General features: G+C 43.0%; 1 protein-coding gene across 16 annotated transcripts in view; it reads left to right on the top strand.

The window, feature by feature from the left end:
• The window catches only part of LOC134209193 (proline-rich protein 36-like), a 182,387-nt gene that overhangs the window by 146,691 nt on the left and 19,852 nt on the right, over nt 1-15,844 (top strand). For 10 of the 16 annotated variants that reach the window (XM_062685176.1, XM_062685179.1, XM_062685181.1 and 7 more), the window contains 8 exons: nt 4,286-4,507; nt 4,580-4,759; nt 4,823-5,641; nt 5,702-9,384; nt 12,301-12,756; nt 13,165-13,218; nt 14,263-14,385; nt 14,466-14,542. In XM_062685176.1, coding sequence (XP_062541160.1) covers nt 4,286-4,507; nt 4,580-4,759; nt 4,823-5,641; nt 5,702-9,384; nt 12,301-12,756; nt 13,165-13,218; nt 14,263-14,385; nt 14,466-14,542 — 5,614 coding nt within the window. The remainder of the gene's footprint in view (nt 1-4,285; nt 4,508-4,579; nt 4,760-4,822; nt 5,642-5,701; nt 9,385-12,300; nt 12,757-13,164; nt 13,219-14,262; nt 14,386-14,465; nt 14,543-15,844) is intronic. The other 6 variants (XM_062685188.1, XM_062685178.1, XM_062685189.1 and 3 more) reach the window with 4 other exon arrangements.

The raw sequence follows: 15,844 nt of genomic DNA, 5'->3' as shown, positions 1-15,844 counted from the left end.
GCCACATTAGTTGATGCTTGTCTACGTCAAACGCATCTTGTTTTGAGCAAATCGGATGAGTAAAAGTGCCAGGGGAATTGTTCCCAGGGGAATTGTTGTCGGCTCTTCGACCTCCTATCAATAAATACTTATTCAGAAGGACGTATGTGATTTTGTAAACAAAGATTCAAACGCCGATTTGTCCAATCTGATAGCACTTCCACGCAAACCATCACCACAGACACGTAGCGGAACTCGGCTAACTGTTGGCGGTGTTGGTTTGCGTGAGGGTGCCATCAGATCGGACAAATCGTCGTTTGAATCTTTGTTTACAAAATCACATACGTCCTTTTGAATAAGTACCCGAGTAATTGTTTTTTAGTGATCATACATTAAATGTATGACCTTTATTCTTTTCGTTAAATGTCGCTGTAGAAGAAATTCAAAAAACTTTCATCGATGACACTTGTGGTGTTGATATTTTTTCGTGCTTTAGAAATTGCAAAAAGCTCATTACACTATGGTCCAGAATACAGATTTATCCGGAAAGATGCATTTTATGCCAAAACTTTATTTTTTAGAAAAAATGTTCTACAAAATTGTTCGGAATACAAATACCATCATTATGGTGCTTTTAAAAAATAGGGAGGCCTATTATATGAAAAAATGAACAAAATATTTTTTTTTCATTTCACAGAATATTGTCATATAATGTTCTACAAAGTTGTAGCGCTTATTCCAATAAATTTAGCTAAAAAAACGTTTTCTATAGCTCTTAAGTTGGCCGATTTAGAGCAATTTTACCTACTTGGATTAGAGTTTAAAAAAACAGTACCGTATGCGTGATAATGTTTGCACTATCATCGAAATAAGCGTCCCATTTGACTTGTGCATGTAATATCTTGATTTTCTTTGCATGCACGTAAGCTGTAGCTCATATAATAGTGTGTGTGCATAAAAGGAAACGATTTACTTAGTTTGACAGCTACACCATGACGAAGTGGCAGCGCATTCGCGATTTGTTCCACGCGCAAATGTCGCAAAAAGACATTTCGATCGCCGTAGGAGTGTCCCGGTGGACCGTGAAAAGAGTTTTAGACCGAGAAAAGAAAGGACAACTGTCCGCGAAGGTGTCCAAAGGTCGTCCGAGGTCAGCTCGGGTCCCGAGGGTTATTGCAGCCATCAAAAGAAAGATTCGGACGAATCCAGTGCGTTCAATGAGGAAAATGGCGAAGGAACACGGAATTAGCGACTTTACGGTACGGAAGATCGTGAAGGAAGATTGCGGGGCGAAATCGAGGGCACGAAAAAAAACTCACATGATTACCAACCGTATCCGGGAGCTACGAGTCGAACGATGTCAGAAAATTTTAAACTTCCTCAAGCGCAAAAATCCGGTAATCCTGTTCACCGACGAGAGCATGTTTACTGTCGATCCCGTTTCTAATTCTAGAACCGACCGGTATATTAGCTCTCTCCCAGTAAAAGACGTGGCCGACGAGTATAAAAACGTGTATCTGACAAAGCATCCTGCTAGCGTTATGGTGTTTGGATTGGTGGCTTCCGATGGCAAAAAAATGGACCCGGTGTTCATTCCAGAAGGCGACAAAGTGAACACGGAGGTCTACATCGGGATTTTAAGTAAGTATGTTCTTCCGTGGATCAAAAAGCAGTACGGATCGAAGCCAAATGTTGTATTTCAACAAGACGGGGCTCCTTGCCACACCTCGAACCGCACTCAGAAGTGGTTGCAGGAACATGTGCCGTTCTGGGCGAAGGAAATGTGGCCACCATCCAGTCCCGATCTTAATCCGCTAGACTACTCTGTATGGCGCGTCATGAAGGCTAAGGCCTGTTCTAAACGCCATCCGAGTACAGCAAGCCTCAGGCAAACATTGACCCGTACCTGGAGAGAGATGGATCCAGCCTACATAATTAAGACTTGCCGTGCGTTCCGGAAGCGTGTGGAGGCCGTAATTGCAGCAAATGGAAACTCAATCGATGATTAATATTATTTAAGACTATAAGAAGCATTTCCCCTTTGAATTAATAAAAAAAAATTAAACCAAAATTTTTGAGATTTTTTTAAATTTTGACCTTGCCTTATGGTGCAAACATTATCACGCATACGGTACAGGCTATAGCAGGATTGATTATCAGTCACATACAACTTGTTATGATTAGGTTGAACATAACAATCGTTTTTGAAGTGAACATGGAGCCATTTATTTTAAGCATTAAATTACGTCCTCAAGCAGTAGCAATAATTTTCCTAGAGCACCTCCGTCTATAAAGCACTTTGTCGTATTATTTTGAATTTTTGAATTCGTATTGACCAGCATGTTGTATCCATAGTTTTGGTTTATCGAACAGCTTGTTTTATTAGGTGAAAGCCAAGTTAGGGGGTCCGGTATTATGACTGGCAAAATATGTTCCATAGCTTCATTCAAAACGACACATCGAAAGCCGCGTGTGACAAAGTGAAAAGCATTAAACCGAAACTGATTTCAGATTGTTTTATCCTGTTTCCCTTGTGGTCGCCATCACCCTTTCCGCCTGATCTCCGTCCACGATGGTTGGCTGCTGACTGATTTAATCATTGCACATCATCGTCATCTTCGCCCTTCATGCAGTAGCCTTCTACCCACTATGGGTCTGTCTCATTTGGAGAATTAAACTTAAAAGTGACAGTTCGAAAATTAAAAAATCACCCCGTTATAAGAATGGCTGGTGCTACCCAGCAATTCCAATAGGACATCGATGGAAAATGATTCGATATCTGTCAAAAGTAATCTTGCTCTGCGAGCAGGGTTATTTGATAATTATTGAAATGTCACTTTTAAGTTTAATTTCAGTTTAATTATCCGATTGAGACAGACCCTATATCTTCGCCTCTTATACTCGCACTTTCCATTGTAGTTTGTTATTTTGTTTCACCCATAATCACATCATCATCTTTCAACGCTTTTATAGGGTCGTGATACATTTTAACACCACATTTAAAGTCCAATCTTGTGCCAATAAATCACCTTTTATTTTCGGCTCGTTCGTCACGACAAATGGTGACGGGTTATTAGGGTGCAGCACACCATTTCTATCTCTCAACTCACATTGTTTTGGTATTAATCTGAGCATGAATACTGCAAGCTATCACACCGACTTGCCGATATACATCAGTTCGTTTACATTTGCTTTCAGCGCGGGCGCGCGTTTCTTAATTTTATCTCCCACTTTTATCTCAATTTGTCTGCCTTGTAAGTTACTTTTGTTTCAGTGCTTTTTCAGTTTGCTTGTGTACCAAAGACATGCTATACATCAGTTTGGTGGTTTGTTTCGTAGTTTATATCCAATTCTTCATGTTACATTTCGCAACTATTTGTTTACCGATAATCTCTATGGCAAGTCATGTATTGTTTATATCACGTCAAATTATTGATCTCCCAACACAACCAAGTTTGGAATTGGCACGCTTGTATCAAAATGTGTTCCATTTTTTTGAGACGATGCGCTTTCAATATTTGTTTTAAAGCTGTCTTGAACGTACATATCGTCTTAGAATTTAGCTCATTAGATTCACCGACTCAAATCACTACTAATATCTACATATCCTTATTAACTTAAGTAGATCCGTTGAGTATTGTGTAATTCACTCAAATACCTAGTCAAAATTGTATTTAGTTCATATCAATCAACCTATTTGCTCATTAGACATGTAAGTAATCTAAAATGTTCTGAAACTAAAATCTGAGGTACCATTCTTTCAAATTTTATATGAATTACAATTTATTAAACCATACGAGAGATGGTGTGATTGCATTTTTTTTAGCTATTTCATACAATCTTGTCACATCAAACCGTTCTTGAATTTAGATCATTCATTCTTTTAATCAATCAAATCTTAAATAATAGCCTGGAAATAATGTTGACACATTTAAATGATATTCAGATTATTCAAGAATCACTAAGCTACATTCATGCTCCCGTTTATTTGCTGTAGAGCTAAAATCCTGATGAATCATCCTTCACGAAGAAAAATGTGTATCTGTGAAACGTCTGTCCTGAAAAAGAATATAAACAAAATATGAGACATGACTTGCATTCTTGACAATTATTATTTATTTGATCAATGATTGACACAGCATTTTTGCATTCATTACTTCCGCTTGCTTAAATTCATTTGCTCCAACTTCTCATCTAAATAATTGTTGCATCAAAGTGCCACTAACATAGGTTTTTGCGTAGATCTTTCGGAAGTTAATCCGTTTGTTTGTTCATGATTGTTTCCGGACAATTTACAATCCATCAGGCAACATTACCAGACTATCAACCGATCGAAAACTACCGCTCCGAGGATGATGAAGAGCGTGACCTAGAGGATCCGAGATGGACCCCCGGCATCAACATTGACAACGATCTGTTGATGTACCTGACCGCCGCCCGTTCGATCTCTGCGTTCCAGGGCATGTGCGAAGAGGATGGTTGCATGGCAGCTAGTCGCGACGATACAACGATAAATGCTTTTGATGTCGTAAGTATCACCACCCGACTAAGTTTTACATCGTGGATGAACTCTCAATACATGTTGTTCATTCATTACTAGCTACACGATTCTGGGTACGATCAGGGCAAGGCATTAGAAGCACTGCTCAAGTGTCCAGTTACAAAGGGTATCGACAAAAAGTGGACTGAAGAGGAAACCAAACGCTTCATCAAGGGTCTGCGTCAATTTGGGAAGAATTTTTTTCGCATTCACAAAGATTTACTGCCACACAGAACGACGGTAAGATAGTTATGGGAGCTAGTAGTAATTAAACCATATCAACTAATCACCTACCGTTTGCAGCCCGAACTAGTGGAATTCTATTATCTCTGGAAGAAGACTCCTGGAGCGAATAACAACCGACCGCACAGAAGACGCCGTGCCGGTTCGCTGCGTCGACGCAACACGCGTACCAACAGTAATGCTAGCAGCAACAACACACCACCAAACAGCAACAAAAAGGAAGCAACACCGGAACCGGCAGTAACCGAATCGTCGCGACCATCGCCTATCTCCAAGGAGGAGAACAGCTCCGTTACCGAGGACGACATCAGCGAGTGCGACTCGGATTCCAGCGCCACTAAGGCCAACAAAGACAGTGCTGCGGCAGCCGTTGTAGCAGCGGCCGTGGCACTTGCAGCAGCAGCAGTAGCAGCAGCTGGCACCACTGTAACAACACTAAGCACCACCACCACCACAACGACGGCTTCAGCGATCGCACCAGCAACGGCTACGGCACCACTAGTAGTAGCCACCGGAATAGCGACGACGGCGGCAACCGTAACAGCAGGTGTTGGAGGAGGGGGAGAAACGGGTGAGGATTCCCCTTCGAGGATGAGAACTCGCCAGAAACCGACGGCGAAAGAGCAGCAACAGCAACAGCAGGCCAACGCCAACAACAATAGCAGTAGTGGAAAACGACCCAAACGGGGCGGCACGGAAACTCCAGACTCTACACCCATCGATAGTCCGAAAACGCCAAGTAAAAAGGAAGAATCGACTGGAAAGGGACAAAAAACAAAGGGCAAAACGGAAACACCAAACAAGGGCAAAAAACGGGCCAATGAGCTGGATCCGGATGGAAACGATGACAAAGATGGCCAGAAACGAAAACGATCTGATGTAAGTATTGATTCAAATCTATTCATAACGAAAATAACATTCATGACTTTTCTTTCGCAGAGCCCCACGGAAAGTATTACCACGGATAGCCGGCCGGGATCGGTATTGGACGAGGCGGAGTCGAATAGTGAGGCGGCCACCGAAGTCAGTATCAATGTCAGTGCTGCAGCCGCTACTCCAACGGCACCATCAACCAAAGAAGAGGAGAAAGACCCCCTCTCACTTGGTCCTACCGCAGAACCGATGGTTACCGAATCGCCGGAAAGTAGCAATCCTGCGACGGCTGTCACCAAAACCGGCGACGAGAAGGAAGAGGATGGAACAGTTGTTGCAGCACCCGCCTCAGTCACTGCAGCCCTTCCGACTGCAGCCGATACTGCCAAACTTCCCGAAACGGAAGATATTACTCCACCCTCAACGGCGACGACAACTCCGGTAGCAACACCCGCTCCCGTTCCAGTGCCAACGCCGGAGGAAGCCATGGCTGCCGTTCCTACTACAGTGGCTGAAGAGCCGCCCGAAAAAGCTGCTGAAGGCTCCCCTGCAATACCTCCTCCGATTATCCCATCTGCAGAAGCCGGTGCAATTCCAGCTGCTGTTGGTGGCATTCCTCTACCGGGACAAGCTCCTAACGAGCAGGAAATGCTCTCTAGACTTGCCAACATGAAACAAGAAATCAATCCTCATAGCATAGCACCGCCCACCGAGTTCAACGCAAAGGATGTGTTCATCAAGAAGGAACCAACTGAGGAAACGTCCGACAGTCAACCGATGATGAATGAACAACCTCAAGATCTCAAGCTAAAGATTGAAATCAAATCGGAGGCGAAGCTTATGAGAGAAACTGGTACCCCTGGGCAAGACGCTCCTCCGGAAAGCAAATATGATCCTGAAAATCTTACTATGAAATCTGCCTACGAAAGCCATATCAAATATGGGCCTAGTGAAGATGGGTTGAAATACGGAGATATGAAATATCCACCGCAACCAACGGATGGTCCGTTAAAATATGGTCAGGAGGAACCGCTCGAGTATGACATGAAGCGATTCATGGAACCGGGCAAATATCCCCCACAGGACAGTGCTCTGTCGATGAAGATCGGTCCTCCCGGTGCACCGGGGGGTCCTTCCGATGGACAACTTCCAAAAGGTTACCCTCAGGATCTTGCTGGGCTCAATATGAAGTATCCCCCGCCAGACGAGCGTGCTAAATTTGCGCCCTCACCTGCTTCAGATAGTGGTAGTGCCGGAACGCCCACCGGCTTACCTCTCATGCCAAAGAGCCACTATCCAGATCAGTTGAGTATGCTCCGCCAGCCGTACGACCCAAGCGGAATGATGAAATTCGACCCGATGGGCAAATACCAGGGACCACATCCACCCTACGGCCCACCAGGAAGTCAACCACCGTCACAACAGGGTCCGCCTGGCCAACCACCATCGTCACAGCAGCAGCAGCCTCAGGACTTGAAATACCTTCCTCCAGAATCTATGTCAGGTATGAAGACCAGCTTCTCTGCAGACAGTTTAATGAAAAGTTCAACGTACTCGCCACTTGCTGACCAATCTCCATTGGATGTTTCAGCGTCTTCTCGTTTAGCAATCACTCCGAATCAAGACAGCCAGGGCAGCAACAGCAGTTCACAACCGCCAATGCACGGAAGTATTGCATCACCTCAATCCGGCCACCCTGGTATGCCCCCTTCCGGGTATCCCGGTCATCCGGGCATTGTGAATCCTGGGTTAATGCCAGGATCACATCCATCGATGCTAGGGTCAAATTCGTCTCCGGTGCCAGTCTCTCAATCCGGCCACCTACCTCCTTCGCAGGGTGGTGCAGGGCCTCACCAACCGCCTCCTCCGTCGCATCAATCGCAAGGTGCACAACAACCGTCGACGGGACCACCGCATCAACAACAACCACCTCACATGTTACCAAATACCAGTTTACCGTCGCATATGCCTAGCAGTCCATATCTGTCTTCTGCCCACCGTCAACCACCGCCTTCCTCGGAAGGTTCCCGCCACCAACCAAGTACTACCCCCACATCGAGCTCGACAACGACGCCAACCTCCTCAGCACCTGGAATGAATTCTCAGTCCCCTGCACCTCTGCGACCTTTAGAACAACCGCATCCCCGGGATCTTCCCCCAACGAGAGCATCTCCAATCAATTCTCTTCTTCAAGGAGTACCGACAGCCCACGGGATGCTTTCGCATCCTCTTCCATTGCATCTTGGTCATCCGGCAATGCAGCTGCCCCCTCATCATCCGGCTCATTTAGCCGGTCCTTTGGGTCATGCTGGGTTGTTATCTCACTCATTAGGTCAGGCAGGAGCTCTGCCCCTTCTTGGTGGCCCAACGCCATCTGCCTTAGGCAGTTTGATGGAAGTTGCTGGTGCAGGACGGAGGTCACCTTCAGTATCAAACAATCCACCTGGACATCATCCTCCTACATCGCTTCATCAACCGAGTCCTTTGGCGCAGTCTCCATCAACCCCAACAGCTCCATCGAGTCTAAGTCGGTCCAGTCCCAGTGTACAACAACCTCCATCTGGACCTGGTGGTTTCCCATCATCCCATCACCATCGGTCCAGTTCACCTGCAAATTCAACCAGTTCCAGCCTCAGCCGAGCAAGTCCGATGCATCTAAGTCACCACCCGTCAGGACCAGCGGCAGCAGCAGCTGCCACGGCGGCCTCCATCGAACGGGATCGTCAAATAATGCGGCAACAATCACCACACATGACACCTCCGCCTCCATCGTCGTCCTCATCGTCACTCATATCTAGCCCACTAAGCAAAATGTACAGTCAGGCCGGTCAGCGGTCGCCCCCTCCAAGTCATCCGTTCCGACCTGGTGCGTCACCTCCAGTCATTCGCCATCCACAGATGCCACTGCCACTTCCCATGACCGGACCAATTCCAGGAATGCCTGGATCAGTGATGCATCCCTCGCAACCCTACCCCCTTGTCCATCCCTCGTTATTTAGTCCCCACCATCATAATCCTTTCTACGCACCGTATCCTTATGGGCATGCTTATGGTCCTGGTTTCTCGTACATGAAACCAGCTGGATCCCCGTTGGACAATCCGATGTTGCATCCGGGTCACCCGACCAGCATTCCTCCACCTCGACCCGAGGATTCTCAAATCCATGGCAACGCAGGTGACAAAAACAAATCTGGCGCAAAACCACCCCAAAACTCGTCTTCGTCGTCCTCCTCGCTCTCTGGGTCGGGTTCCAAACCTCCTGGCTCAGGACCCGGAGGACCCAATAGCAGTAGCAATAGCCAAAGTAGTAGTGGTCCTGCCGGTGGCCCGTCTCCCGGTGGTAATGGTCCTCCCGGTAGCGGACCACTTAGTGGGAGTCCCTTCCAAGGTGCACCTCATCATCCGTCGCCCTATCCGCCCGGGCCACACAATCCCTTCATCGAGAACCAGCTGCAGGTCAGTGGTAAAACGAGCCATATGGATGCCTTGCGGGCGCATGCCCATGCGGCAGCCGGCGGTGTAGGTTTGGGACCACCCCCTGGCCATCCCGGGCACCATCCGGGACATGGGCCACCCCCCGGTCATCACGGACCTCCACATCACCCGCATCCTAACGAGCCGGTCCACATCGAAACGCTGGACATCGACCCGGATCCGGAGCCGCCTTCACCGGTGCACGACATGAACCGTGGACCCAGCCCTGAAGCGAAACCGGACGACACCGAATGCCATCGATCGAATTCTGCGATGTAAGTAACATTTTTCTACAGTTCTTTATTATTTTCCTCTGTTCCTTCGGAAAGCGTCTCAGAATGACTACACGCTTCGTTCCTCTTATGGTTATATTTTCTTTTCCGAATATTATCTCTACGTGTCCCGTGAAGGTGAATCAAATAAGGCTCAAATAAGGGAAATGCTCCGTTATCCATCTTATTGAAACATATTTATCTCATCAAGGGATGGGAATGGTTGACATTTCTTTTTACTATTCATTCTGCCATGCAGTCAAAGAATACAGAACCATGGTTGTCAGAGGTGAGCCAGCCAAGGGCTAGAAGCCTGTCAAATAAAGACAATAATAATAAGAAACATGGCAGTCGCAGCTGCAGCCACGGCCAAGCAGATCACATTCTTGACATACATAAGCAAGGATTTTAAAGATTAGATACTGAAAAAATATTATAAAAATAAAATGAATCTGAAATACGGATGAATTAGCGAAAGATGGTGGAAACTTGGGTTTTCTCATAGGAAATCAGCATAATAAAATAAAGTTTTTAAAAACATTTACATTTTTGCCTTTCTCATACACTAAGTATACGTAAAAGCTATATAATCACTCTAAGACCAAACTTTTAATAGAAGGCTCGGAGACCTATAGTGTTATATACCAATCGACTCAGCTCGACGAACTGAGATGATGTCTGTTTGTGTGTATGTATGTATGTGTGTGTATGTGTACAAAATTTTGTAGACACACTTTTTGGATTTTAGCATTGACCGAATTACTTGCAACAAGTTTCATTAAACGGGAAATCCTGTCCCATTGTTATTGCTATTGAAAATTGGCCAGATTCGACCATGGGATCATAAGTTATGGCCAAAATTCTATTTTTTATGAGCAAAATACACTAAAAAACATTCACTCATATTTTTTATATTTTTTTTTAAACGAGAAAAAGGTACCAACACCGCTAGGTGGTTTGATCAGGGTTTTTAATGAAAAGCTAGATCATCTGCACATTTTATATGTCTTCAAGGAATATTTTAGGGCTTTTTAAAATATTCACAGTGAAATGTTTGACCATACTTAATAAGATTTGAATAATTTATCTCAAATGTGTCAATATGAGCATCCCATTTTGAAGCAATCAAATAATACACAAAATACTAACTCTTTGGCACTGTCTTATTCTGGGCATATATGTGTTTTTTTAGGAGTAATTTACTTTTTCGCCTCATTTCGAGTAAATTCGTGATTTAAATGAAGAAATAATTTACTAATTTGGTAATAGTTAATGTGTTTTTTTAAAGAAGTATTCATTTGCCCTTTTTCTTTCAAGGGCAAACGCGTGCTTCGAATGGAAGAATTAGAATTCTTCCAAGCAAATGCGTACGTTCTTTTGCGTTTTTAGGAGGAATTGTGTGCTTCAAAAGATGGAATCACCCGCTCATTTGCCTTATTCCGAACGTATGCGCAGAAAAGAAATCATATATGCTTCGACTTTTCTCGGGAGAATGCGTTCTTTTGAAGAATGAGACATCTAGTGTTCTGTATTCTTTCCGGGCAAATGAATACCTTCCAGGTAAATGCTTACTTAAAAAAACGGGTCATCTACTATTTCGCCATATTCCGAGCAAAGAAGGGGTCATTTACTCTTTTGCCTTATTCCGGGCAGAGGGGTACTTCTACTCTTTTGCCTTATTTCGGACAAATGCATACTTTTAAATAAGGATTCATCTATTCTTTTGAGGAAATCGTACACTTTTTGCCTTGTTCCGAACAATTGCGTACTTTTAAAGCAGTGATCATGTACTCTATTGCCTTATTCCACACTGCTAAAAAAGTTTACACACAAAAGACTTTGAAGTATGCTCTTTTGACTATAAAGTATTCAACTATGACTTCAAAGTACGCTCTTTCGTGGGAGAATGGGACTACACACAAAAAGGAATAAATATTATGCACAATTATGACTATCTTTTATTCACAAATGATTAACATTTATGCATGAAAACAGAAAAAGTGTGTAAAACTTATCCTTTTTATGCATCAAATTTTACTCTTTTTGTGGGTAGTCCCATTCTCCCGCAAAAGAGTGTATTTCTGCCGAAAAGAGCATACTTTCAGCTGTGCATGCAGGCGAATGTGTACTTTTAACGAAAGAATCATCAACTCTTCTGCCATATTCAGGAAAAATGCGTACTTTTAAAGAATGGGTCATCTACTCTTTTGCCTTATTCCGGGAAAATACATTCTTTTAAAGAATGAGTCATCTACTATTTGCTTTATTCCGGGAAAATACATACTTCTAAAGAGCCTCGAGATAATGAATATTATGCCAAAAGGGCGTTATGCCGAATGGTCGTTATGCCAAACTGCCCACTGTATTTGAAACATCTTCTCAACGATTATGCCGAATGGTCGTTATGTCAAATTTGCCTCGATGTACCCAACCCATTATGTCAATGGTTGTTATGCCAAATGACCTTTAACCACCTTTCTGCGTGCGGTAATGGCCACCAGCTGCCTGCTGGTTAGTCTCTGATTTGACGTTTGTTGAGATCATCTGCACCCACAATTCCGAGCATTCTTACCAATGTGGCATATAAGAAGCTGCTGATTGAGTGAATTCAAGCCTTCTTATATACCACATTGATCAAAATGGTCGGAACGGTGGGTGCAGTTGACCTCCACAAACGTCAAATCAGAGACTAACCCGCAGGCAAGCTGGTGGCCATTACCGCTCGCGGAAAACTGGATACAGTCAAGTCGTTATGCCAAACGGCATTATGTCATATGGGCTTCCCCCTTTTCTCAACACTTCTCATCTCAAAACAGCGGAATAAAGTTTTCTTCTTTTTCAGTTTTTTCCGCTATGTGTTATGTTCAGTTTAATTTTCATATCTAATACCCATGTCATATTTCTTTTTGTCTAATCCAGATTTGTTCGACGGTGTGATCGAGGTGACTACAACTCCTGCTGTAGAACGGATCTTGCATTCAAACCGACACCCGATTCGAAACTGGCTAGGAAACGAGAGGATCGCGATCGAAAGCTGGCAGAGAAGGAACGAGAACGAAAGGCACAACAGGCTCAACAACAGCAGCAGCAACAACAACAACAACAGCAGCAAGCTGCTCAAGCACAACAGCACCAGCATCAGCAGCAGCAAGCGGCCGCGGCGGCCGCTGCAGCAGCACAAGCCGCCCAACAGCACGGTAAACCTCCTGGCGGTCCAGGATCGATGGGTCCCGGTGGTCCTATTCCGGGACACCCTGGTCACCCTGGCCATCCTGGGCAGCAACCACCATCGATGAAACCGGACATCAAACCTTATCCGGACACGCCGGCACTGCGGCAGTTATCGGAATACGCCCGACCTCACGTCGGATTCAGGTACGTTTGTTCAATGCTTCCAATTATCGGCGCGCACATAAATAAGCAGCTAGAATGACGATAGTTCGTGTGATACATTTGCTTTTATCCAGTTTTGTACATTTTCAAGAACAACCGAAGAGTGAGGGGATTCTATTGTGGCATAATAACTAATATTTGCGCGCTCTCTCATACAAACAACCATTTACCTACCGCATTGACATGTTTAGACCTCACATACATTAACATAAAGCTTGCTATACAGAAAAGACGTGCCAATGATATTTTGATCGCTAGAAGACAATTCTCCATTTGCGTGTACGCCCTTCAATGTAATATCAATCAATCGACCATGTATCTTGATTATCGTGTTTCTTCTTTCTTTTTCTTTCTTTTCTCCTGATTTCCATCCGTACGGTTTATTTGTAGTCCTGTGGAAACGATGGTCCCTCCGCCATATCATCCACTTTTCAATAGAGAAAGGTACAGAACTACTACTGCAGAGATTATCTGTTTTGTTTCTTATTTGAACTACTATCATATTAACACACACATTCGTTCGTTTATAATTGTATTTGTGTTTGTTCCGTTACTGTAACTTAATTCAGGTTCACTCATTTATGTCCATATTTTGACATATAACTTTTTTTTTATAAATTCAATTAATCAATTAACTCATTACTCAATTCATTTCGTTCAACTTCATTCCATTCAATTTAACTTTATTGAACAAAAGTCACCGTCCTTATCCTCTCAATTGGTTGTTTCTAAATTACGGATTATTCATTGAATCATGCAGAAACAGTTACGCATGGTACAGCGCAATGCTGCATAATTCAATCAAGAAAACGCTTGTATTATTACGCTCGATCAAAATTCATTTCCCACAAAATCCTTTGCACTGATCCTATCCCTTGAGTTACACATCTATCTAAAGTGGTGCTAGCAGTGATTCAGGAAATCAAAAATACCTACACAGAAAAAAGTAAAATAGTAAAAAGAAAACAGCATCTAGTGTATTAGAAAATGGTCCAAAAACCTTTTGGACTTTCGTTGTTGTACACTATAAAGTGTAAGAAGCTGTTTATTCAAAATCAGTAGGGTAGGATGTTGTATGGTGATAAAAACAATATCCATAAGAAGGAGCCGACATCCGTAGAATATATTTCAAAAATAATATTGCTTTGTGTAATTCGCATCCTGTTTGAGAACAGAAATACTAAACTTCATTAGGTAGTGGTCATATCTACGGCGTCCTACCCATCACTGATGTTGCTTTTTTCCACTCTTCAAATTGATTGCCTTGTTCCACTGCCAGTCTCGTGGCAAATACCATGACCACAAAATTCCTACTCCCCTCCCAAAATCCCTCTCGCTTGTGCTGTGTGCACCTGACGAATTATTTACTGCTTTCGTTTGTCCGTTTTGCGTTTTTTCGTAATTCACTGTTGCAAAATACAATCGTTATTCTGAACATTTTTATAAATGATATTGATCGAGTTTTGGCCCATTCTCTACGATTAACAGGGACATCTTTTTTAGGGAGTTTGACGAGCTAAAAAATCAACAGGCGGCGGCAGCGGCGGCGGCTGCAGCAGCCATGGGTCCATCTCGATTGGAACCACACTGGATGGAGTACTACCGAATGCGGTTCGTATTGTTTACCAAGAACGTAAATGGTTTGTTTAAAGACGATTTAACTAAAACGTACTTTTTATTGTTAATTCTAGAGGGATGCACCCTTCGCAGTTTCCTGCACTGTATGGCAATCCTACTGCCTTAGCGCACCTCGAACGAGAACGGATAGGTAAGCTATCTAAATATTTCAATTTTTACTATTCAACTTTTAATTGTTATACACATTATTTCTTTTAAACTCAAATTACCAATAATGAACATTTCAATTGATATAACTTGGGTTGTCCGACATTTCGCGGCAAAACATTCCGCGGTAAACCATTTCTCGGTCTGTACAGTTTTGCGGTAATCTATTTCGCGAGATGTCCTACGAAAGGCTGAACACTCATAACGCTGAAAGTTTCAGAAGGCTGAAATTAGCGGGATGCAATGAATCCCAACCGTACGATGGAGTACAACCCGACCACACATGTTGCACGAAAGTGTCTGTGGCCCATATGTAACCGAATTCAGTGATATTTGAGTAGCTTCAATCAAATCAGTCTGGATTGTGCTGCTAGGGAGGTTAAGTTGTTGAGTAGTAAATAATAAATAATGAATAAAAAAATAATGAAGATAAAGATTAGAGAATAAAAAATAACAGAATATATAGAATAATAAAGAACAGAAGAAAGAAATAAGAAGCAAGAAAGACGGATGAAGGAAGAAGAAAAAAGAAACAAGGAAAAAGAAAAAGGAACAAATAAGAAGAAGGAAAAAAGGAAGAAGGAAGAGAAAAAGGAAGAAGGAAAAGGAAAAAAGAACCAGACAGAAGAAAGAAGTAAGTAGAAAGAAATAAGAAGGAAAAAATAAGTAAGAAGAAACAGGGAAGAAGGACGAAGGTAGATGGAAGACGGAAGAAAGAAGACGAATGTTGGATGAAGGAATAAGTAACAAAGAATAAAGAAGAAATAAAACAGGGAGAAATGAGGAAGAAAAAAAAGGATGAAGGAAAAAGGAAGGAAGAAGAAAAAAAAGGAAGAAAGAATAAAGAAAGAATCAGAAGACAGAAGGGAATAAAAAGGAAGGAAGAAGAAAGAAAGAAAACAAAAGAAGAAAAATGGAAGAAAGAAGAAGGTAGGAAAAAAAGAGAGTAGAAAGAAGGAATAGAGGACGAAGAAAGAAGGAGAAAATAAAGAGAATAAAGAAGAAGGAACAAGGAATAAAGAAGAAGGAACAAGGAAGAGAGAAAGAAAATAAGAAGTAACAAGGAAAAAGGAAGAAGAAAGGCGGTTAAAAATAAAAGAATGAGAAACGAAGGAAGAAAGAAAGATAGAAGGATAAAGGATAAATAGAAGCTGCGATGGGACTTGCAAAAAGGAAAAAAATGTAACTTCAGCAGCTGCTAGTCAACTGCTGTCACGAACTGTCAGATGCAGCCAGGTGTGAAAGCATTTTTATCCTAAATGAAATATTCCGCATGATTTTTGTT

The sequence above is a fragment of the Armigeres subalbatus genome, chromosome 2, assembly GCF_024139115.2.
Source record: "Armigeres subalbatus isolate Guangzhou_Male chromosome 2, GZ_Asu_2, whole genome shotgun sequence".
NCBI classification, from domain to species: Eukaryota; Metazoa; Arthropoda; class Insecta; order Diptera; family Culicidae; genus Armigeres; species Armigeres subalbatus.
Note: the sequence above shows the minus strand (reverse complement) of the source record. Positions and strands in the feature narration are given on the sequence as shown.